The sequence below is a fragment of the Dromaius novaehollandiae genome, chromosome W (assembly GCF_036370855.1).
Source record: "Dromaius novaehollandiae isolate bDroNov1 chromosome W, bDroNov1.hap1, whole genome shotgun sequence".
Lineage (NCBI taxonomy): Eukaryota > Metazoa > Chordata > Aves > Casuariiformes > Dromaiidae > Dromaius > Dromaius novaehollandiae.
The window spans coordinates 14,031,908-14,057,776 of record NC_088130.1 but is presented as its reverse complement, the minus strand read 5'-3'; the positions used below and the strand labels follow the sequence as shown (position 1 = coordinate 14,057,776).

The 25,869-nt window shown below is 45.5% G+C and overlaps 1 protein-coding gene across 1 annotated transcript; it reads right to left on the bottom strand.

The window, feature by feature from the left end:
* Window positions 1–1,583: 1,583 nt before the first annotated feature.
* Window positions 1,584–18,696, bottom strand: LOC135324138 (Krueppel-like factor 9). Its single transcript, XM_064499717.1, has 2 exons — window positions 17,942–18,696; window positions 1,584–4,951 (listed from the first exon to the last, which is right to left on the bottom strand). Exons 1-2 carry the CDS (start codon window positions 18,405–18,407, stop codon window positions 4,722–4,724), a joined length of 696 nt encoding a protein of 231 aa, XP_064355787.1. The 5' UTR covers window positions 18,408–18,696; the 3' UTR covers window positions 1,584–4,721.
* Window positions 18,697–25,869: the final 7,173 nt, after the last annotated feature.

Sequence of the window (25,869 nt, the reverse complement as noted above, 5' to 3'; positions counted from 1 at the left end):
CGCATTTAATTGAACTTCTATGGCATTGCATGTCATGTTGCCTTTCTTCTCCCCTCAGTAGAGAAGGGGCAGAAACATGTCCATGCTCTCTGAATCAGTTGGTCTGTATTCAGGGTGACACTTACCTCCTCATTTCGTAGCTGAAGTCTTACTGCCAGCATCCACTGGAATGTTTTTATTCTTCATATGTCATGCCTAGTCCAGCCAAAATCTCCATCATTCGTGTGAGAGCTATTCTGCAGTCTCTTAGATCTCAATGGTTGGAAATGTCCTCCCAAGGCTAAAGCCTTGTCTACACTAGGAAGATTTTGGTAGCATTTCCAGATCTCTAAAGGCAAAAATTAGCATGTTTTAAGTGAGGAATGATAAATGTGTGAAAAGTGCTGTATGATGGGATTGTAGGGGAATGAGCTTAATGCCCCAGTCCTGCGTCCTTTTATTCCTAAAAGGATGACAGGAAAAAAAAAATCAGAAAACTGTGTTGAGTTTGGTGCGTTTGTCTTTTGGCTGTTCAGTCTCCGCACAGAAAATTCCCATGGCTGGGCATAAAAACGACCACACCACCAAACAAGAAGTAGCATGTCAAAACCTGGTGTCCGCTTACACACCTTGTTCTAGCTGCAGATGGCACTATCCCACCCCTGTGTCTCTGCCTGCCCTTCCAGAGGGTTCAATATTCCCTTGGGTCTGGGTCTGACCTTGCAACCACACCCTAGCACAATTCAGGTACCAGGTTAAGTTAGTTTGTGCAAGTAGTTGCTTTTAGCTAGTCCTGATTAACTGTCAGTGAGCTTTGGGGGACTGGGCTTCTTGTCTTGCCATCCTTCAGAGGCTGAACAGGTGGGTTTGCTCCTTACTTTAGTGAATCCTTCCAAACGCAGGGAAATCTCAAGGCAGCAGTGTGGCAGCGCAGGCTGAAGCATCATTAGCTCATGGGGTAGGTGCAAGGAAGAGCATCGGTTTGAGCTCAAAAGCCACTGAGCAATGAAGAGAAACGCCCTGGGAGCCAGAGCATGCTGGTGAGGTGATATTCTTCCCCCACTGCAAGTTGTGCCACAGTTCGTTGTTGTCTCCCTGCAGTAATGGGAGAAGGAATGTCTGGGAGAATACCTAGGAAAAGCAGAAAAACAACACCCAAGTTTAACAATGATTAGCAACACTGGGATCTTTGAAGCTGGTTCATATTACACTCAACTCATGGATTTCATCATACACAGCAGTATTTTTTTTATAATGATCTAGACTGGTTTTCATGATCACTCTCTGACTCCAATTATTCAAAACAACATCTGCTTTTTTAATTCCTTTTTTTTTTTTATTTGGACAATATATATACATATGTACAAAAACATCTATGCCTACTTTTTTTTCTTTTCTTTTTTTTACAATTTCATGTGATTTACAAAACAGGACAGCAAAATAACTTATAAAGGATACGAATACTGTACAAAAATAAAACTGATTAAACTGTCGGAAAGTTGGTATTTTACAGTGTCACAGATCACTAATCTGTAAAACAGCATTTTGAAGTATGTGTCCAGTCTGGTGTATGCTGGGCTAAGTCCATCTGCAAACTGAAAATAGATCTGTAATACAGGTCATGAAAAATTGTTCAAAAAAGATGTATGTTGTATAGCTATACCTTTAAAGCCATGGCTTCTCTATAGTAATGGGCTTTCTTAACCAAGGAGAGGAGCTGTCCTAACTTCAGCACTATTAAGTATTTCCAAAATAGTACAACAAGTACATACGTTATTAGAGAACCTGATTTTCCTTTCTTTTCCAACAACTGCAACACTCTTCCTAAACTTAACTTCAAGATGCAAAGAAGTAACCTGGAGTTTATTTCATGTGTTAGATCCGTTGCTTGCTTTTACTAAAAGAAAAAACTCAAAAACCCAAATGAACAAAGCAACAAAATAAAAATCTCCAAACCTGATCATTCCCAATGTATTCTGTTAGTGGTTAATGAATCACATTAATCCCATCTGTCCTATGATGAAATACAGTATACGTTAGAGCAAATCAGTTACGATTTAGGAGGGCTTTTTCAGAAACGGGGTCTTGTCACAAGTAATAATGATATGTCTACATGTTCTGTTGTTGCATGGACCAAAGTACTCCCCATCTGTTAATTCTTTCAGAATTTGAAGAAACAGTGACATTTCTTTAAATGTGCGTTCTACCCCAAATACTCAAGCTGGGATCCCTAAAGTTGGACATCTACATCCATACGTAGGTTAATCCTGGTAGCTAAGTGACCCAAACATTTACATATTGATTTAAGAGGTGCTTATCAGCTGTAGCTCCCCACTGTAGTCGATAGGATGTGAGGGTGTCTCGTATTTCACAGGATCAGGCCTTAATTTTCCAAGTGCACTTGTCCTACAAAATGGCAGCAATACGGACTGTAGGACTGACTCTAAAGTTTGTGTGATCTTCACAGAGAAAAATGAAGATGAACGTGAGCGCTCCTTTGAATCTCACTGGGTTACGTGTGGCCCTGACCCCACTCAACAAGGCAGCATTAACAGTACTGATAAGCAGAACACTCTCGGTGTATTTCTAGCTCAGCAGAAACACTGAGGCTACCTATTTTTATTAGGAAGAACGTATGTCCCTACAACCCAATTTGGACACCAGAAATTAAAGTTTGGTTTCTAAAATAAATGTTTCAAAAAGCTGAAACGGAGGTAGAAAGTGTGCTTGGTTTCCTGATGTCTTCACTGAAGAAAACACATCCCTTTTTATTCCACAGACTGCTCAATATCCCTAATGCCTTAAAAGCAGTTCTCTTCACATAGATGGAATTTATCATAAACTACACAGGTAAAAACACTATATGCAAACTGATTTCTAATGCTGAAAGCCATATAGAACCGTAGAAGAAAATACTCTACTCTCTGAGTTGATTTTTCTTGTTTGTTTCTAGGAAGCAAGCTTTTTATCAGGTAAAACAATAAGATACTGTAATTGCAGGTGTACTAACAAGATTTTTATGTACAAAATTTTACAAGATGACCTAAATTCATCTGTAGTGGAAACACTTCGGATTTCAGTGTGATTACTCCCGAGATGAATTTGGCCCTAAGTCTCCATAGTAGGGCTGCACCTCCCCCTCCTCTTTTGGAGGAAGGGGTAAAAATAGAACAGAAGAAGAATGTTTCTGGAAAGAAAAATGTGTAAACATAATTCTCCCCCTATAAATAGTTGGGGAGGGAAAAGTCACTGATAACCTCTTACACTTCATGCTTTTAACATAAACAAAGATGAAATACTCAGATAATGACAATGATTTAAAGTTTTCCTTCAGCAATGCTTTTGCCCCTCTGAAAGAGCAAAACATAGCTTTAAAATAAATGCAATATTGCCTTTATCAGTATTTGACGTGTCACACATGACACAGGTACAATGCAAAGTACCTAGGGAAGCTTATGTCATAAGGAATATTACGACATACCTTCCGTGCTGTATTTCCGACTAGGTCGTGGTTTTCCCCCATACTCTACAGAAACAGCTCTAAAGATATATATATATAGGAGCCCTTTCAAAGTGCTCTTTGCAATAATTTTAGCTGTTTCCATTAGCAGAATGCTCTTAAGGAAAGGTCTACTCTCTCCATAAGCACACACAACTCCCATTGGATTCTGCAGGAGTTAGGCAAGTGTATGAAGAGAATAAATCTTTAAGGCAAGTGTATGAAGAGAAAAAAAACCTTTAAAAAAGCAGCAGTTTATAAAGATGGTAGCTGCTGTTATGCATCCACTCAAACAAAATACAGCAGAATAAAGCACTGTTAGTGGCATTTCTATAGTACAGTACGGTATTTATTTATATTTCATTATTAAATGAAAGTATAGGATCAATTGAGAGATGTATGTTTCTGCCCTCATAACCCTGCCACATTACATAGGCTGACTTGTATTTTTTTCAGGTAAATGAATAATGGAGCTAAATACACATACTGTCAGAAAATGACTTAGCTGTTGTGTTTTTTTTTTTTTTTTGCTTTAAGTATCTGCTTGGATTATACACATTTTTACTGGAAAACAGTGCAGCTAATATTCAAAAGTATAGTTAATACAAAGAAAAATTAAAAAGACCCATTTACTTTAATGGGTCTTCTTGAGTATAAATTCACCTTATTTCTGTATGTCAATCAGATGCTATTAGTAACAGATGCAATGTTTCTCTTAACAGTCTTTCTAAATGGAGGATCATTCTGAGATAGAAGTAAATCCACTTCTAAAATGTGCTATGGAGTTTTTACTTGAGAATTATTTAAGTGACTCGGAAAGTGGTTTTACTCAACAAATTTTAAATACAAGCAGCATTACATTGTTCAACAAAACATGTTCATGACACAGCAATCACAAAGACCTTGGAATCACGCTACTGTGGTGTCACAGGCCAAACCATCCAGTCCGACATATATACACCAGTGTCAATGCTTTAAATTACAAAAGAAAGTAATCGCCTAGTCTGATCGCCATCCCTTTCCTCGCTCTCACTCTGCAATTCACTTGTTTAAGACTGTTGTTCCCAGCAAAGGGTGGGGAGGGGGGGCACAGAGTATTTATTTTTTGAACTTCGGCTACATGTGCTTTCAAATCGCGAGTGGGGACCACGAGCGGTACCGCAGCAGGCTGCTCTTGCGCCGTTCACGACGTCCTCGCCGCGGCTCGCTTCCCCCCGCTCCCCTCCCCAGGCCAGCTCTGCCTTCACAAGGAGCTGGAGCTGGACTTTTTGGATCTCTTGATCATGCTGGGGTGAAACTCGGTGTGGCGCCGGGCGTGCTTCGTCAGGTGGTCGCTCCGCATGAACCGCTTCTCGCACAGGGGGCACCGAAACTGTTTCTCGCCCGTGTGGGTTCGGTAGTGCCGGGTGAGCTCGTCGGAGCGAGAGAACTTTTTAAGGCAGTCGGGCCACGTGCAGGGGAATGGTCGCTCGCCTGTGGGAGGAAAGGACGACAAGAAGTTTAGGGGAGCGGGTACGAACAGGTACGAGCTTCGCTGCAGCAGGGCAGCTGAGAAGCGAGGGAACGCGCTGCTGAGCAGAAAAGCTGCCTTGGTTTCTTGCCATGGCGCCAGTGTCTGCGGAGCTGTTGATCACTCACTTCATCAGGTTTCAGTCTCACCTCTAGCAGGAGCCAAAACCCCCTCCAACCGCATGAAACTTGCACTCTAGTGCAGAACCTTACATGACCCCAAATGCTGTCATAACAACAGATGAGCTCTGCCTATTCCTGTACAATTTTTATGTTGAGCTCCCTACGGAGGCTTGAGAAAGGAACACCAGTATTGTTCCTCTAACACTTCCATTCTGCTGAATAAAATCATCTGTAACCATTGGAAAAGAAGCCAAAAAAACTCTTTCACCTAGGACAAGTAAGTCCAGTCTGGGAAGAATTGAGCAGGGAGGTAAACGGGAGATCTGCGCAGCCCCAGGGCTAAAATAGGTATAGCAAAAATGCAGTGCCTATAGAGAGAAGGCCTGTGCTCCCCTCTCTTTTCCTGTCCCTTCCCCCTACAAATCCATGCCGCTCCAGAAAATAAAGGACTCCCCTCAATCTCTTAGATAGCTGATTTGAGGGCAACAAAGTCATCTCTCTATTCACAGCTCTATCAGTATGTATGTTTGCTATGGTGGTAAAGAAGCAAACCAACTACCTTAACCCCAAATACACCACACATTTGTATTAAAAAACAGGATGTCTGGAGTGAACTGTACTCACTACAATTTCTCTAGCACCCCAAATCCCTCCGGTTCACCTCTACAGGTTGCATGGGTCTTGCATAAAGTCACAGACCCAATTCTTCCTCACCTGCAAAGCTGACTCAATTACATGTCACAGAAGGAAATGAAAACTTTAACTTTGCATGAAAGCTTTCAGTCACAGACACCATGTACCAGTGCATTTTGATGCCTTAATTCCCTTTCTTAAGAATCTCCTGAAGGGAATGTAAATGACAGCTATTTGACAGCTATTTATAGTCAACCATGAAATATAAAAGCTATCCCAGGAGTTTTTCCAACTTGGAAGAGTTGGAAAGAAATTCAAGAACTCCAGTATTTCTTGATACTGTGAAGTTTGGCACAACACACAAGCTCACTTTACATTTACAGATCGCAAAAAAGGGAGTCATTTACAAGAAAGTATGCCTTGGAATACTCCCCAGACACAACAGCAGAGACGAAAGACCAGACTAAAGAGGAATGAATAGCCCAGAAGCCAGGAGGACAACCAGGGGAATGGAAAGTATTGCAGAGCTGTAGGGAGAGTGGGGGCGGCGGGAGGTGGGGAATGACTGAAGGCATCCAAACGATGTAACATCAAAGAGAAAGACAAAGAGGAAGACGATGGACTTGATAAGCTGAGATTTAGCCACGCAATAGGCATTAAAAGCGCTCGTGAAAGACTCTTAAATAATGCAGCTTTTTAATGGTTTAGGCTCCTAATTATATGGAGCCTGTTCCTTGATAGGCAAACTACACCATCCCAGACTGACCAGCATTTGGTACAGTTTTAGTGAGATGATTAGACTGCATATGTTAAAGCAGCCTTTTATGCCAGCCACAGCCTAGCCTGCTTCCTGTGCATTTTCTTTCCCCATCTTACAGCAAGACCAGTCAGAGAAGAAAAAAGCAGAAGTAGCAAAATGCCAGCTTAGCCTAGAGCACTAACCCAGAGCATTGAGGAGACATCCCTGCAAGCCATTCTGACCTGTGGTTTTTTTACAGGTTTCTTGGCTTCCTGCTGTATGTTTTCAGATGTGGCTGGAAGTTTTTCTGAATAACCACTGCCTGTACAGAGAAAATTAATTAAAACTGTCTGTTTGCTCACACCTGTGTGAAGGCCATGATCACAGCTACAATGCAGAGTGGCACTGGGAGGTGTGTGCAACCATAAAGAGCTACCAGTCAAGCATTTCACTTTACTGCTCTTTTACTACCCATCTTATGGTTTCTGTCACAGCTTCTTGAGGCAGGCATCAGAAGGAGGTGCAGAAAGCTTTCCAGATCCCCCAGGGAAGTGGGAGAAATACTATAAACCCTATGTATGTGAAGGCATTTACTATATGGCCCTATGTCAGGTACCTACACTCCAGAGCAGCGGAGGAAGTTTAGGCATCCTTGCCCCTTCCCCAGAGGCAACATTTCTTATCACTCACCTGACAACTCTTCAGCCAGCAGAAGGGCCTAATTCTATTAGAGATCAGGTACTTAGGCTAAATAAACAGGATCACTGTATTTGGGGCTCAGCATCTACATTTGAGGCACCATAATATCCAACCGGGTGCCTAAAAGCAGGTGTTTTGAATCTGACCCCATATATCCCTTGAGAAACCAGCCTACTTTTTCAGTACTTGTGGGAAGCAAGAAAAAAAATGGAGCCTGGTTCCTGGAATTCCTTCTGAAATGCAATGGGAGTGGTGTGACTTCCACCGTCATTCTCCTGCCTAGCCATTTCACGTGATACAGGAAAACGTTTTAAGTGTAACGTAACAACAGGGGTATTGGAAAAGGCAGCACTTGCTCAAGACTGCTTTGACAAGCTTGCAGTGCCACAGTACCTAGGTAAGAGCATCACTCACAGGTGGAGGTGTGAAGGCCACAGAGAGCTTTGCATGGGGTGGGTATGCCCCTCTATAAGTGGAAGAGCTGCCTATGTGCTCAGGGTGGCAAATACAGCAGAGATCCCTAAAAGATATGAACACTTCCTGAAATACACGAGAACTACAACTGGAGCCCATCACAAGATGCCTACAGCCAAGTCCCAAAGTACAGTTACAGAAAACAATTTCATCACCTTGGCAATACAAGCTTTAGGAGATTGTCACAACCACTTTAGAGACGTGCATATAAAAGTAGGCCAGGCATAATCCATGCTACAAGTAAGTATTAAAACTCTAGACTTTTCAAGAGCAGAGAGACAAGGGGGAGGGAGACTCTTCCAGGCCCGCAGTGATCATCTCTGAGCCTGGAAATCTACTGCTCCCCTTAGTTAGAAAGCCATAACCAATTACACAAGCCCAGAGAGATGGTGGTTCAGTGACTGACTTAATAGATGCAGAGCAGCAGTGGAGTATGCATTTAGAAGGCTTTTAAAGCAAAGTAGAGATAGCTGTTGACATGTGATGATTGTGCACTCAGCAAAGACAGACATTGTATTTGCTGGTTATATTCAATGCAATATTTTTTTAAAGCACCAGAAGTGTTTGCGCAGAAGTCTACAGAGCAAACAAGTCTTGAGGTATGCTGTGACTCATACACAGCTGGACAGGCAATGGCACAAAAAGCTGCAATACATGCTGGTGCTGCCTCCATCTGGTGCTACTAATTTCTGTGCCACATCCAAGTCAGCCATACATTTCATTTTTGGGATTAGTATGGCTAACGCTTGAAACAGGCACAATTTCCTTTAAGTGGCAGCATAATTCTCATGTTTTAAGCTATGGCTTAGCTTGGATTTTAATCAAGTGATGAAAAAATGACCGATGTTGATGCATCAACAATAACTCAAAGTTATGTGCAATAGCAATCTGATCATAAGAGATAAAAGATGTAAATTTTATTTAAAATATATCCAGGGAGGCTTACGGAAGTAACAACAGAAGCAACAAATGAACAGAAGTTGGTTTACAGGTTATTGGAATAGGTGCGTCTGTAGACCTGCCATTCTTCATCCTGTTTGCCTCAAGGGATGGATCTGGGAAAGCAGTATATGCTGGGATGGGGGAACAGTGCAGACTGACTTTGGCTCTTCACAGATCCTCTCTGAATTCTGCACAACTCTTGCTTCTGCAACTCCACCTCATTTTAAAACCCATATGGATGTACATGCTGTTGCCTTTTGGTCTCTGCTCTCTTGCTTCAGTTGATCTTTTCACCCTGTTCTTTCTTCTCACCCTCTCCCTCAAATGGAGAATTTCTTCCTTCTCCGAGTTTAAACTCTGTATCCAAGCTGCTTTGTATGACCCAAAGCAGCTGACTTTCCATTTTCTTCTGACTAGACAGTCAATTTAGTTTTGTCCTACTCTGAGACATGCCAGATTTTCCATGTTGTAGTCTTGGTGCAGCAAGGGTTTCTGAAAAAAAGATAAAATGCACATTAGTAGACTTGTTAATAATACAGTAGCACCCACCATCCTGATTCACCACTTGTTTTCTCACTACAGAATGCTGCCTTTGATGTGGATGACTGAGGTTGGGAGCTGCAGGTCAATGGCTTTAACAAAGATGACTTAATTCAGACAAGCCAGTGGCAGACAAGTTCTGGACTGAGATTTTTTTCCATAGGGGGTGGTGGTGGTAGGGGAAAAAGCGGTGTTTGAAAAAGCAGAAGACAAAGTTGACAATCACACACTTGGGCTATTCTCTTGACTTACAACAGGACATGCTCTAGGACTGCAGCAAACTGAGCTTTTGTGAAGGAGTGAAATACTAAGTGAATTACTAAAAATTGTTTGAGCACTGACTTTATAGAAGACTTTCAGAGATTGTGGGTGGAAGTCTGGCCAAGATGAATAGCTTTCTAGACTTCTCACTTTGTTTTTTGGGGTGGCAGAAGCAAAGTTGGACACAGCCATGATTCCAGAGTCTGGGGTCTATGCTAGCTAGTGCAGTTTGCTACCAAATAATGCTAATGACAGTGCTTCATACATTAACTAGAAAGTCAAATGGAGTGTAGTTACAGCTGCATGAATGGTCAGCTAGACATCCTTGACTGACCTATGCACCAATGAAAAGATCAACAGGTAGATGGTGGGACTGTGCTGCCTGGGATACATAATAGCACCTATATTGTGTATCAAAACTGAAGAATGCATCCCAGAAGTTGAACTCAAACCAATCTCTGTGCTTGACTTCCACTCTGCGTCTGGCCATGTGACATGGCATAGCTAGCCATGACCGAGGACTGAAGTAGGGCCAACCCCTCTTGTCTGAAATTTGAGTGAGCTGATGGCAAAAAGGGAGATGGGAAAACAGTTTTGCTCATGCTGAAATAAGGAAATCTGTTGTCAGTGGGCAAGAGCAAAGTTACTTAGGAGAACAGGACCAGTGTTTCCAGGAAGCTGGGACACGGGGATGGGGGAACAGCACTCCCATGGCTTCAACATGGAGAATCAACTTTGCATGGTTCAAATAAGAGAATCTAACATACCTTCTTCTTGCCTTTGTCTTTCAAGATCCTCCTGAACCTTCGTGGCTGCTGGAGCTTGAACTGTCTAAAGAAGCCTTTGTATCCTGGGAAGATCCGGTCCTGAACTACAATCCTCAGCTTAGACTGGACCATGATAAGCATTTCATTTTTTTTTTTCTTCTTCTTCTTCTTCTTCTACGACCCCCCATTCAGCCACCACTCCTGAGTGTCTCAGCATCTCCTGAAGTATTCTGCAGATGCTACGAACATGGTCCAGCTTATTGCAGGAGAAAAAAAAGGGGGGGGGGGGGGAGACAGGCTTTCTTCCTTGCCTCAGAATAGCTGTTACCTCAGGTCTCTCTTACTTTTTCCTCCAGTGTCCTTGTTTCCCACACACATCCTGAGCAAGTCATTTCCTGTGGGACATTGCATGTGGACGCTCAGTCAAAATCCAAGGTGTTCTGATGAAGACAAATCTCACATGCATCTGTACACCCACTTCTGGGCAGATGATTGGAGGCCTTTCAGGCAGCCTTTTTCCTCTTCTGCGATATTCCAAAATTGGATCATTAAAACACATGGCAACCACAAAGCTATGGATACTGGTGAGAAGCAGCACAGAGCAAGATCAGTGCTGAGCACGTAGGTACTATTTGTATAAAACAAAGATTTCTAAAAGACCTAAACCCAGACCAGTTAGTTTGGCAACAGATCAAACAGACCCCTAATCAGCAACAGGTGATTACATGATAGGCAATGGATGGATAATTTGCACCAAGTGGTTTATTCTGCCAGCACCCAGGACTAAAACATCTTGAATGGGATGATTAAGGTGTTAAAAAGCAGCCTTCAGCAAGTATTTAGACTGCTCCAGCATTCTCAAAACCACCACTCAACAGCTGCTTACACATGCAGGTGTTTGAGCTTCTTTCAAAAAACCAGATGCAAAAGCACCTGCTAAAACCCAACTCTGCTGAGCCGCTGAGAGTCCTAGCTCATGCCTAAATCCTTGTGAGACTCAGTCTTGCTGTTACCCCCATCTGATATGATGTCAGATGTAAAGTATATCCTTGGAGCTTCTCTGCTGGACTAGATTCCTCCTTGTTTGCCTTAGAAAAGGCCTTCCTGGGGGGACTGGACTCCCTGGTATGCATCAGTCAGGGGAGCTACCTAGGAAATGGAAGACCTCTTAAAATCCTGCCATAGAGTCCACACTTTTCATAGCGAAGAGGAGTAAACTCAGCAGTAAACTCTTGGGTATTCTGGAGTAACTTTCTACCTTGTCTCCTTTCCTATTTTTTTTGCCATTTGAACTTCTTCCATTTTACAGTAATACTGAAATATTAATCAAGCAATGGAGAGAGACCAACTCATAGTCTGGTGCTTACAGCACTTACCTGGGATGGAGGAGCACTAGATTTAGGTTCCTGTTCGGTCTAAACAATTAAATGCTTGTTAAAGGGGAGCTGCTTCAACAGGGGAAGGAGTGGAAACTTGTTCCAGTCAGAGGAGACTCTCTCCAAACTCCACATAGGGACTTGAAAAACAGGTCTTTCAGCTGCTGGTAGCATTCTCCAACTACTGAGCTGCTGGGTACAATGGTGTTATGGACTTTTTCCCCTCTAGCACAAAAAGGAATGGCTTGGCACAGGCACCTTGCTTCAGAAGATTCATGGCTAGACATCCTAGAAAGGAGCATCCTCTCCAGCCAGGAACTGAACTACAGATGACATATTAGCACAGACAGCCCTGTGCACACCTGGGGGGCTCCCTCTTTGAGGTGCTCAGCTGAAGGCCTTTCTTTGGACTCCGCTCAGTGACCTGGCTCTGCAGATAGGTGTTGTAACCCCCATGCCGGTGGGGCTGGCCCAAAGTATCCACAGTCAACATGTCCTTAGGGCCTACCACAGCTGGGTGGGCAGCAGCTAAGCTCAGCTTCTGAAAGCAAGCGTTGACCTCACTGCAATATGTTCTTCTGTTCTCTGAAGACATGTGTGAGGGAAGTTGAGCTGTGGTTATCTTATCAAATTGCTCATGCACAGACAAGCTTAATGCTCGAGGCCAGAAACACACATGGCTTAATGCTTCTGTCCATCTTTGACTGAACCAAGTTATACCACTGGTCTCAATTTTTTGTGTATTCAGAAAGATCAAATCATTTTCATTATTCTACTGTGAATTCATTAGTCAACATTTCTACAGGCTTCTTTCAAATTTAACTCATTTATAGAGTGTTCTCAGGCTATTCATAGTCACTGTAGCTTGCATCTAGCTGATAAACAACATTATCACAAATAAACATTATTTGCAATGTGCCTTACTATCACCACCCCAGAGTCTGGCCTTTTAATCTCAGCTTGGCTTCTCCCTGCTCTTCCAGTCGCAGGTTTGGGAGCTCTGTGAGGCAATGAATGACAGCGTGGCGCAGAACAGTACTGCAGTTAATGAAGGGGAATGGTTGTTCCCACACTGATCCTAGCAGCTAGGAGTGCAAGACATGCAAACAAAAACAACAACAAAAAAAAGCAGGTGATGCCTACCACATGGTCTTCAATACCACAGCACAACAGTGTGCAGGAACACACTAGAGTTGCATTTTCAATATATCCATCTGGCAACAGGAGCCACATTTGTACAGGTGATGCCAGCTCATTGCTTCTCTCCTATATGTGCACTTCCTTACAGTGACTGCATTAATACAACCCATGCAAACTTTTCTGGGGTGCTTTCCCATTGCGAAATGTACTCTCGCTTAACATACAAAAGAAAAAAAAAAGAAAAAAGAAAAAACAACAGGAAGTTGGGCAATACTGAACATAATCTATACGATTTTTGCCTGCCTTGCTCAGCTAGCAAGGCTTCCAGGCAATATGATCACATTTCTCCCAGACCTGGAAATATGCCTATTAGCACTCCAGGAATTTTTTTTTTTTTTAATAACATTTTTATAAATTCTTGGGAACAGGGGTTTCAGATGGAGCTCTCATTTTAGCAAAAATATCCTGCTGGGTCCACTCTGCCCTTTGGTCTTTTGGTAAAGGAAGGGGCAATGTGATGTCGCATGAGCTGGGTAAGAAGAGCTTAAAATGCTAAATTTCAGATTACGCTCCCATAAAACACCCAAAAAAGCTCTAGGTAAGCAGAGGATCGTCAGCATATCAGCATCTGTACAGTCTGTCGAGGTAGCAATTATCTAGAACACAAATGACAAAGCAGCTCTGTCAAAACCACACTGAACTGATATGGGGCCTGCCCCAGCGCTGTGATATCTAGACTGCCGCACTCATCAGCTGCAGTGTTTCTCTCTTTTTACCAAAAATGCTCTTCAGCTTTACTTTGCAAAATGGCGATCCATGCCTCTGCCCACAGCCTACTACTGACTATCAAATAGAGAAAAATGTCAGAAGAGTTTAAGGGCGTATGCAGTGCCCAATGTTAGAAAACTTTGCATTGTTTGGAGCCGATTTACAAAGTGACATAGTTGACTGCAAAGCCTGGTTAAGGAGGGAGAACTTTTTACACAACAGCTTTTTTTGTATGTCCAACCTCTTAAGAGTACCTGATGTAGACATGGACTTCCCACCAAACTGTAGCACTAATTCTGGGAAGTGTCTGGGATCCATCTCCCCAAGCAAGTAGACTCCTACAGGTCCTATAAGAGGCATCGCACAAACTAGCTTCATCGTACCTTCTCTACTCTTTTTCCTAGACAGGAGGATCTGCTCTCAGCTGCCATATACCTTTTAATTGGCTTTCCTTCACACCACCTTATCACAGATACATTCCTTAATTTAGTTCCTCCTGCCATTCTTTCCTATGTTTCTTTTGGTATCTTGCCCTTTGCTCAGCAATCCTTGGGCAGGCCTTCTGACTGAGATCGCTTGTTTACTCTCATTTGCCTTTATTTTCCTTGGAAGTCTTTTGGCCTGCACATCCTTCTCTGTTAAGTGGGTTTTTTTGTTTTGGTTTGGTTTTTTTGTAATAACCATATTTGCAGCCCTCTTAAACTGCTAAAATTATCTGTTTGAAGAAGCCTTTGTATTTTCATGCTTTCAAGCTAACCTTCTGCCTATCTGCTCATACTTGTCATCTTCTTGTTCTGCATTGTCACTTGCTTTCTCCTGACCCCTGCATTGCTTCTACAGCTCTGTCTTGTCCACATCTTGCCTGAGTGTCTGGGTCTTCTTCTATGCTCAGAAGGCCTTCAAGGAAAAGTCTGCAAGACCTGCCCATGCCACCTCAATACTGAAGACTCTCCTGCAGACAGACTGCTCTTGTAATCCTTTCTGCCACTTCCAAACTTTAGTTTTGAATTTACATGTCCTATTCTCATAACGCTATCTGTGAAGATAAGGTCACTCTGTATACTACATCCTCCATCCACCCTCTAGACAAACAGCTTTTGGTTTATGAGCTCTTTGGGATAATGCCACCTTGTATCTTTTACCGCGCACCTCAGATACTACTGGAAATAGTTCACATGGAACAATCTTACCTGTAATAGTGCTCCTGTCCAGGACATCAGAATTTAAATAACAAATTCCAAGTTATTTTTGGGTAGTAGTGATGAGACAGGCAACACTTTAGTTTTAGTGATAGGCTTGTCCTTGTATCACAAGCTTTTGCAAGTACCATAAACTGACTTTTTCATTAAGATCACCACAGAAGACAATTTTGGATGGATGTGTAATATAGGTCTTCTGGAAACTGAACTAAACTCAAAGGCCCAAACTTCATGCAAGCTAATAGTTACAACACGTATTTTTAGTCTCTGAAATACAGGATGCCTTTGAACCAACAGGCTGAGGGTATTACTAATAAGACACAGACCTTTAACCTTTGAACGTCAAGTCTTTGTTCTTCTAACTTTATCTGTCATTTCACATCTCATTAGACAAAAGATGATCCAGTGAATGTTCAGATTCTCAACAGCACACATCAGTATTCAGAGCCTTCTAACTTGATTAGCTAGCATCCATGAGTAAAAACGGATGCTGGTACAAGGAAGATCATGGGTGTGGATGGAAATCCTGAGGTCATTTTCCAAGATTGAGAGAATGGGGGTAAATATTAAAAATCTAAGACCAGGAAGTTTCCATTAGTGGATATGTAGCTACTTCAACTAAAGGCTACAAGCAGCAAGAAACCAAGTTGATGGCCTGGAAAATCATCTCAGATTAAAAACTGGAAAGTAGATGGAAGGGATTCAAAAGGCTCAGAGATATGAGAGAGAAATGATTTTTAAAAATGGAAGAAAATGTACTGAGGAGTCTAACATTCTCTGCAACATGTAGTTATGAATAACTCTGGAGGTCCAATCATATCTCACTGTTGCTATGGAATTGTTCTACCATTTACAAAAATAATTAGCATTAGCAGTATCATTTAGTATCTCAGTTATCTACAACTAACTCTGTTCACACTAGAAAGCTCTGAATGTTTATTACTTTGGATATTTGTAGTGTTTTTAGTTACACAGAACTACAGTGAAGGTACATTAGTGTATGTGAAGTAAACATTTAATACTTGGAGTTAAGGCCACCCACTTGTGGGTGGCACGCTGTAAACCTCATGGCACTTCAGAAGATACTTATAACAATACTGCTTACAGCAAACTGTGTGGGTTGTGCAGTATATTAATTTGCATCTCAACACCCAAAATGTTATCCCAATTGATGCTTATCTCAGTCTCCATATCAGGGTGGATATCTGCATCATGGGTACTACATGGAAATGATACTAATGTGTTTCCTTTGTCACTTGTGAGCCAAAATTCTGCAAGATATCAGTTACATTTAACCTCTGAAACAGCATTAGAGCTGAAATCTCTGAACTGATAATACAACAATTCCTGGGGTAGACCTTGAGGGTAGTTATGGGTCATCACTGACCATCTTCTTTCCTGGATCAGGGAAACACTCCTAGCTATCTAACCACAGAGCTCACTACATCCAGAAGTCCTTCTCCTTCTCGTGACCTCTTGAGCTAAGCATACAAGAGACCTGCCAGCAGGGACGGCAGTGCACAGGTAGGCAGCCAACTCCAGGTCTCCTTCTTTGCAATGCAAATACAGCTAGAGGAACAGGCAGGCCAGAGCAATAGGAGTTTAGCCAAAGTTCAGATTTGGCCATGCCCTACCCAGACAGCACTAAATACTAAAGCAATGCCTCATGGTATGTTTCTCAGTGAGATATTCATTTTGTACTTCACCGCTTACCATCACTGATAACATAAAATCCAGAAAAGATCAGTCATCTACAAAACAGATGCGAAGCATGCAAGATCAACGTTGGCATACTTTGTCTCCTTTGATCCACTCCTCTCCATACTCATGCACCACCCTTTAATTTAGAGCAATTTTTAAGCAGCCTTGTGTACCGGCACTGTGACCCCAATTGCAATTCAGACACGTAATGGTTTTTATTCAGCCACTTGCACTAAAGGGCTTTAAAAAAAAAGAAAGTCTACAATTACTGTGCTCTTAGGCCGAGCCAGGGGAACTAAGAATTGCTACAGCAGATATTTTTTTATCACTAGGTTTCCATTTTGCCACACCCTCTAAACCACTGGGGCAAGTACATGGATATTAAAGCACACAGTCTTATGAATGAAGGCCTTGTGGAAAATGCCACCTCAGCTGGGTTGTGATAACAGGTATAGAAGGGAACAACCAGGCAGAGCAGAAGCCAACACCATATGGAGAGTGGCCAAATCCTCCAGGCCAAGTGAGCCACATCTGGGGAGCAGAGGTTAACCTGCTGGTATGATGTGCCAAGTAACCCAGCTCCCTGAAGAAAGTCTCCTCCATTGGGAGCCCATAGGGTTGACCCAGGTTTTTAGGGCACGTGCTTTTGAGATTTCCCCCTCTAGCCCCTGTGGTCCTTCACCTGCTTGAACAGGTCTGCCAGCGAAAGCCAAAGGCGCCAATGTATTACTGTGCAAGGAGATGCTGCCTCGCCTCTGCGAGGAGCTCTGCCGAGATTAACAGTTCACTTCACACAGGCCAGAAACGAGATACAGCACGGCGGCAACGCACTCGTAGCCACGACCACCCTACGTGTCAGCATCCGCGCCACCATCGCTAGGATCCCGAGACATTCAGGCTCCCCGGCACCGAGTAAAGCTTAAACCAAGACACCAGGACATGGACTGCAAAACCCGTGAATTAAACGCAACTTCAAAGGGTAAAAAACAGTCGTTAAGCATCGGCAAACACGCGTCCTTGTGAAGCGCAGCAGGAGGGTTTTTTTTGCCTCCGGCCGTTGCTGTATTTTTAGAACGTCGGCCAAAATCTCTGCTAGCGCGAAATGCCGGCGTCTAGGAAGCTTGCTCGTTTACACCGGGGGAGGAAGAGAAAAGGGGGGGGGGGGGGAAGGGAAAAAGAGGGAAGGAAAGCCGCCTCCGCGCTCCCCCCGGGCTCGCCGCCGCGCAAGCGGCCAGGACTCCCCCCCGGGGCAGCAGCCGAGCACCCGCGCGCGCAGCGGCTCCGCAGCGGCGGGGCAGCGCGCAGCGCCCGCGGTCACGTCAGCGGGGGAGCGGCGCGCTGCAGCGCCGCGACGCGGCGCGGCGCCCGGCCGGGGCGGCCACACGCCACCGACCGGCCGCCTCGGCTGCGGCGGCCCGAAGTTTGCATCGCCCGGCGGCGGCGCTCGGGGCGGGAGTTTTGGGGAGGGAGGGAGGGAGGGAGGGGGCGAGCTGGACGCGCAGAAGGGAAGGCAGAGGAGGGGGGGGGGGGGGGAGAGCGGGGCTGCGGCGCGGGGTTCACGCGAGGACAGGCCCGCGGGCGGCCGCGCTGACCTGTGTGCACCCGGTAGTGGGCCTTGAGGTGGGAGGACTTGCCGTAGACCTTGCCGCAGCCGCCGTAGGGGCACTTGTGCCGCTTCTCGGCCGCCAGCTTGGCCTTGGGGGCGGCGGCGCCGCGGAGGCGCGCGGGCGGCCCCGGCGCCGGGCTGCGCGCCGGGCTGGAGCCGGGCTCCGTGGTCACGTCGCTGTCGGAGCCCACGTCCTCGTCGGGGCTCTCCACGCTGTCGCTGCAGACGGAGGGGGCGGGCAGCGGCCGGTACTTGTTCAGCTCCAGCAGGCTCTTGGCGATGGTCACCAGCGTGCAGTAGTCCTTCCAGGCGTCGCGGGGGTCGCGCAGCTCCTTGCCCACCTCCGCCTCGCCCGGCACCTTCAGCCGCGCCGCCTCGGGCACGGCCGAGCGGTTGGAGATGGACACCAGGCACTGCGCGGCCACGAAGTCCATGTAGGCGACGGCCGACATGGTGCGGGCGCTGTGCCGCCGCCGGGCGCGGCCCCCCGCTCCGCTCCGCGCTGCCGGCCGCGCCCCGCCGAGCCCCCCGGCGGCGCGGGGCGCCTCAGTGCGCGCCCGCGGGGCCGGCCGCGCCGCCGCGCCGGGGGCCGCAAGCCATGGTCCGCGCCCGGGGGGCCCAAAAAAGGAGGAGGAGAAGGAGGGCAGCGAAGCCCGGGGCAACTCCCTCGCCCGCCGCCCCTCGGAGGCGCCGGGAGCGGTGACACTCAGCGAGCGCCAGGCAGCGCCGAGGCGCGACGCGCCGCCTCGCCGGGTGCCGGCCGCGCGGCCAGGCCGGGTCTGGCGGCGGCGGGCGCCGAGGCGCGGCCGCCGGCGGGGAGGAGGCTGGAGCCGCTGGGCGCGCCCGCCGCGCCGCTGGCCGCCCCGCGCCCCGCGCTGCGCTCGCCGCCCGCGTGCTGCTGCTCAGTAACAGTTTCGCCGAATCCCATCACGTCAGGTTCGGAGCCCCCCTCCCGCCCCCCCGATTGGCCAGCGGGCAGGGCGAGCCGGCTCTGTTTACCTTCTCCCCCTTCCACTCAGAAAGGCCTTTTTGCACGGGGGGTGTGTCCAGCGGGCGGCCGCCCGGCCAATCGTCGCGCTCCCTCCCCATGCCGCGTGCTACTCCGGGCGCCCCGCCGCGCCCGCTTAAAAGGGCGATGGCGCGGGTGGGGGGGGCCGCCTACCCCGTCGCGGCTGCCCTGCCGCAGCCTGCCCGCGGCTCGCGGGGCGCCGCCGGCGCCGGCGCCGCGCCCTCGCTCGGCAGGCGGCGGGGGCGGCCGGCAGGGCCCCGCGGCGCCCCCCGCGGCGCGCGGGGCGGCCGCGCGGCGCCCGGCGGGTTAAGTGCCTCTCTGGAAGCCCTACAGTCCCAGCAACCGGCCGGCCAATGAAAAGTGAGCCGGCTGATGTCACTGGCAAGGCCTCGGCCAATCGGCGCCGCCTGCCGAGGGGTGCGCAGCACTTGTAAACCCGGCCGGCTGCCCCGCGCCCGGCCGGCCGCGCCCCGCCCCCGCCCTAGCGGCGCCCGCCCCACCCCAACCGCGCCCGCCCCACCCCAACCGCGCGGGGCGCCGGGCGGCTCGGCTGGTGCCCCGCAGCCCTCTGCGGGCTCTGCTGTAGCTGCGGCACCCGGCGGATCCCTGCCGCCTCTTCAGGGCGTCGCGTTTGCGCTTTGCCTGGGGCAGCCGGAGCTCCTCGGGTGATGCCCTGACACAGAGCGGCCGAAACGCCAGTTCTCACCTCGCGTTTAACGTGTCTGAAAGTTGTTTGGTGGTGTGACAGCTTCGCACATCATCCAGCAGTGCCGTCGAGGAGATGTGATAAAGCCGCTGGCCTCATCGGCTTTGCCTTCAGCTATTACAGAAATGCCAATATTCAGGACTAAATAAGTGGGCTGGCAAACAACTAGGCCTTCTCTCCACCCACCCCAAGAAATCCCAAGTTCAGGTCACTGTAAAATCACTTAGCGAGAAACTTCTCTGCGTATGCACGCAGGTATTTTTAGTCTGGCCCAGCGGCGTGCCTGGAGAAATCCCACCGAGCCTCGCTTCTCCCTGCTGGCACGAGCAGCCGTGCTGCCGGCAGCTCCGTACCACCGTGCAGAAACGTTGTCAGCGCATGTTTTCTGAATGAGCCGGCTAGGCCGCGCACTTCCCCTGACACCCGGATGGCGGAGGCTGCTTGGGCACTACGCACGTGGGACCGAGCCAAAAACAGGCCTGCGGCACATGGACTGCTCCCTGGCAACCTTTGGCATATCTCTGTAAAAGTCACATTTACAATAGGGTCCCTGGGAGAGAGTAGGAGGACTCTGGTCTATTGCCAATATATTATCTTTTTTGCAGAGTGGCCTACTTCCCCTGTTATGGAGTAGGTGGAAAACTAAACCACCTCAACAGTCCTGGGGGAAGTTTTTTCCTGATCAAAGTAACTGGTTCAGCTCCAAGTGCATAGGGAAACCCACAAATCAGGTGTCTGAGGAATATTTTACGCACCTTTGCATCCTATCTCGCATCCTTTTTCTAGCTGTTGTGTGCTTCACTGTCAGAAAACCAACTTCTCTTCCACATTTCCATCCTGCAAATCTCACTTTCAAAACCCCAAGCCCCAGAAGTCAAGTTTTGTAAAGAGGCAGAAAAACTAAGTCCTTCCTGGGCCCTGCAAGCAATCAGCAAGTATTCTGAAGATTTAGGAGATTATTAATATAGAGTCAGTGCAATAAGCAGTCTCCTTTCAAAGACCCTTAGAGAAATTCAAACACTGGGTGACATGACTTATTGCAGTGGAGCTTAAGAAAGCAGGTGGCAGGATGGGTATACCTTCAGGTAGCCCTGTACCTTTAGGTATATGCTTATTTTTTTTTTGAAGGTCAAAGCATCATCCACCAAAATAAGAGCCAAGAGCACTCCTTGGCACTGAGAACTTGGCAATCATTGTCCAGTCTCGATCTGTCGAGTCATGTGTTCATCTTCATCTTGTTTTTTATAGTTGTCATAATGTTTGACAGCTGTTGTTACAAAAACAAACTAAGGGTTGTTTATGGGGTTTTTCAGGAAACCAGTCTTTGCTCTCTGTTGTGAGACTGCATGCTGCTGAAGTTATCACCTGCCTTTGCTACTGTTATTCAGAAGCATTATTCAGTTCATTTTTTATGATGGCTTTCTGCAGAAACAAAATTCAGGTTATGCTATCTGTACACCTGTCTTTCTCGTCATCTGCCCCCCCTAATACTTCTGAGCTCATCAGCCAGTTTCAAGTGAATTTCATACTCAGGATATAGAGAAATTTAGAGAAAATAGGTGATGGGCAGAGAAGAGAGCAACCTCTCTAGTATCTTCCCTGAGGACGCAGTTGCAGTACGAGCTTGCTCTTTGCTAGACACTCAGATATCTTGACAAGAGCTCGCGCTTTAGACATACGCCATAGGAAGCCAGGATTCCTTGGTTCCACTGCCCAGGGAAGTTTTATTACCTTATAAAATGTTTTTACCTATGTTGTTGCTGATATAAGCCACAACTACTAAACAAAGGTAAGGTTGGTTAAAGGTTTTTCCTAGCATGGAAGTCAAATGATTCCAAAAAACCTATCACCTCTACCCAAATAACATATCTGTCATCTCCATCCATTCTGGCAAATATAGAGAGCTTATAGTGTGTTGTCAAGGTGAACTGACTTTCACTCTCTAAGAGTAGAAAGGAAAATAATTTTCTGGATCAAGTACTATAAAAAGAAAGGGAAGGAACTTGCCATCATCCATAAACCACAAATACCGAGACGCGAAGTATGTTAGTTGGTATATTTTTCCATTTCTCGAGTGTCAGGAGAGAGCATAATGGGGAAAAACTCTGCCTTTGAAATTATTTACATAGGTATTTATAAAGCATTAATCAAAGTAAAACCAGAGCGTCTCTAAAATCTTTGTATACATACAAAAATATTCCTGTCAGACAGAGGAGTTTTATTCTTTTTTTATCAATGGTGAGTTGAGGCACAAACTAAGGCCTTGTAATGGGCCAAGAATCCAACCTCAATTTCCTCAGTTTCCACTGCTTCGACCATAGACCATCCTTCTTCCCCAAAACAGACAGGGCCCAAGTCGTAAAGAGCTTTACAGATTGCTTTTAATCTCTCTAACTGAATATGGAAATAATTAGGAAGTGAGTACAGAATATGAAACAGCATTGCTTGCTCTCTTCCTGCAAGAAATAAAAATGAGTAGAAGTCAGCCATTTTGTACACTAGCTCACTAAATCTCTAGGTACAACCCCAGGCAATAATAATCCTTTGCCATGGATAATTGGTGTAAGGCTGAAATCATTTAGCATATCATAGCTGGGGGAAAAAAAACTAACACAAAAGAACTAGTGGCTACATCTGTTACTGGATCATCTGCAAGTTGATGAAAATCAAATAGAAAACATGAATAGAGCAATTTATCTAACAAGGCAGCCATCAAGGGATGAATGTCAGTTTTACCCTGTTCTTTGAGAATTTTCCCAGCTGATCCTGCATCCGCTGGTCTCTGGTGCTTGCAAGATGCTGAGAAGAATAACAGGCCATGTTATCCAGATCCAGTCAGGAGGAGATACAGAACAGATTGTTGTTCATTTATCACTAATACTGAAATAAATATGGCTTGTTCTCTGGAGTACCAGTGGCTCAACTATATACCTAGAAGAGACAACTCTGATTTCATCGGTCTGTCCAAGTAGAAGGAGCTGTTCTGGAGAAAAGGATTTCACAGATGCTGTGCTGGTAGACAAGAACTGAAACATTTTTTCTTGATGAGAAATTATTTGGAGAGAGAGAGGGAGTCATTAAGCGTGGCTGTGATGCGCAGCAGGGTAGCACAACAACTCAAGTTCTTGGGGTTCCAATGTAACTTAGGTAATCTGAGCCAGCCTGAGGTAATGGTGCTGGTGATGATGCGATTCGGAGGAGAAACATACTCAAAAACTTCAGGCTGATGGCTCAGGACCTCTAGTAATCATAATTATCACACAGTCTAGGCAAGCAGGACTGCATTCATTTTCTTGCTCATTCCCTTGCCTTTCTTCTCTCTTTGCCCCACTATCTGTCACTACATCTAGCAGTACCACACATCTAACTTCACTACTGCAGAAATATTTTTCCTGCAAAAATCTGTAGTTGAATCATAGATTGCCATAATTGTTCTTTAGGTTATCCTGAGATATTTGGGGCAACCTCATGTTTCTCTTAAGGCTATTGTTTTAAGCTCTCTGCAGACTCAGGAAATTTATATTACTTTATACAGTTCACAGAGGGAAGTGTTAACCAAAAAATAGAAATATTGCCTTTTTTTATCTGTTAGCTTATTTTGTCTTAAGCTAACTCTTGGCATCTAGTTTAAAGGCTAGAAAATAATCTGTGACAAATTCCATAAAAAAGAATCATACAGAGCTTTTTTAATAACTTCAGTATGCCTCCAAAACTACATTGCCTATTAAAGACAAAATAATTGATATATGTAGGAGTCCAGAGCGAGCTCTGACACTCCAAGATAATTACGTCCAAACATCCCATACTAAGTGATGTTAGCAGAACTTGATACTTGCAGACAGTTTCAAAATGACCACAATTACTTTCTAAACAACAGCATATACATACAGTGGAATGGGATTACGTGTGCAAACTGCTTTGTCTTCAGATGATCACAGATAGGGGCCATCACCTAGACTGGACTGTAGTGAAGAGAATATTTGGATTTGATTTCAAAACATCCATTTAATCTATAGCTCAGTTTTTAACTCATAGCAAAGCAATTTTATTGCCATATCAAGACTGTATTTGGATGACCAAAGATGTTTATCATAGCTTGTAGAGGTAACAGTGAAATCCTCTATAGCCATTCAATAAACCTCAAAGCTTGGGTGCTTGCAAGACTAAATGGCATTCACTTGTCAACGTCTAGAGTCCAAATTCAACTTGCTGTTTATGGCTTCAGACCAGCTTCTTGTGGCTTTGCTGTTGAAACTGGTCACACACAGAGGAGTATGGCACAGCTGGCAGCTCCTTCGCAAGAGCAGCTACTTCCTTCGTGCCAGGGTTGAGGTCACTAGCAGCAGTTTTTGAGGAGGCTGCTTGTTCCCTGACCCAGAGGAAACACACATTAATAGGAGCTGTCTGTTACAGGGGGCGTAAAAGAGAAAGACGGTGACTCTGATATCCTCCTCTCGGAGAACGGGCCAGGACTCTGGTCACACCAGCGAGTCATGCTAGCGGCTCGCAGGGAGACATCACAGGGGCGCAGCAGAAGGGAAGTGGCAAAGGGGAAAATGAGAAGTGAGATTCAGGCACGTGTAAAGAAGGAGAGGAAGAATAAGTTCGCTTGTATGCCTCTTGCATATGTGAAGGCAAAAGCGATCCTTTATGTGGTACTTACATTTTCCTTATAATAAAGCTGTGTACAGATTCTGTGAAAGAGGTTAGGTTACGATGAAAGTGGAATTCTTATCTTTATTATTCTTGAGATTTTCAAAATGTTTTTTATTTGCAAAACCAGAAGTTTTTCTTCAGAATAAAAAACAAACCAACTCTCCTTCTCTCCACCCCCTAGTCTCCTACACGCTGACCTTGTGCTTAACATTGGCCTAAAAATTGCATCCTTGTTTGCTTGGAGAATAAGCACGGTACACAGGCATGCTTGAAGAGACTTGCAGTCTGCGTGAGCACTGAAGTTTTTGTGCTCCAACAGCCTCTTCATATAAATGACCTTTGTGCTGCTATGACTGAGAAGGCTTTTCTTTGACTGGCAAATGAGTGCATAAAGACATACAGAAATCAGTCATTTTACTTCCAATTTTGTTCAGTTACTCCCCTGAGCTCTTTAACAGACCACAGAGGTTTCTTCTCTGCTGGTGTCTTCCTGCTAAAGTACAGAAATCCCTTTTGCTCCTGTATTAATATTTGCTAATACTTTGAACGCCCTAAATCCCAAATATTATTTCGGTTCCTGCCTTGACTTTTTTCATCCTCCATAGTCCTTGGAATTATGTTTAATATAACCCCAGTATGATTTGACAAGCCATTGAGGACTGACCAGTGGCAAGGTGATTCAAAACTGCTACAATAATATGCCAGCGTGAATGGCCTATTTGCCAATCTGTATTCTTAAAGTTTATGGCTGAAAATGCTGAAAATTTGTTAGACATATCTGACATTCAGGCAGCATTACAGAATAGTATTCAATAGTCATATAAATACAAACACATTATAAAATATTTTACACGCACATGGTATCTTTCACACCAATGTGTTGCACAGGTTCTCTGCGTACAATATCCATGAAATATGGCTACTCCTCTCAGGAGACAACAGCCACTAACCATGGCAAAGCCTCATGCAGTAAGAAGGAAGTGTTTTAACCTTTTGAAGAAATGCCTCATAGGCACTGAACACATGCGACAGAGAAAAGGTTGCTTTGGAAAGTCATCTGAAGTAACGGAAGACTTCAAATTTGATTTTTCTAGATCAGAAGGGGAAAATGAGAGTCAGCACAGCTGATTACTAAATAAACTGTAGATACAGTAAGTATGCGGAAACTGTTTTTTTACATTAGCAAACTGACTGTCCATTTTAAAAGCAGCTATGCAGTAGAAGGCTACTGATGGAAGACACTTCTGACCTTAAAATCGATGACTCTGAGGACTAGAAGTTTCAAATTCAAGTTTCCGGAATAACTTGTGTTGCGGGTACGCAGCCATATCGGAGAGCATGGCCCCTTCCTCTTTACTACTGAGCATGGCAAACTCTTGGCTACTCTGAGAGTAGGCATTTCTCTGCCTTTTGTTACTGTATTATTAATCACAGGTCTTGGCCATGAGCTCTTTCTAGTAGCTGCTGAATACTGCTGTGACCAATTCTGCTGATTTTGAACCTCGGAAATCAGAATGACTCCTCCCCCCCCAGCGCTTAGCCA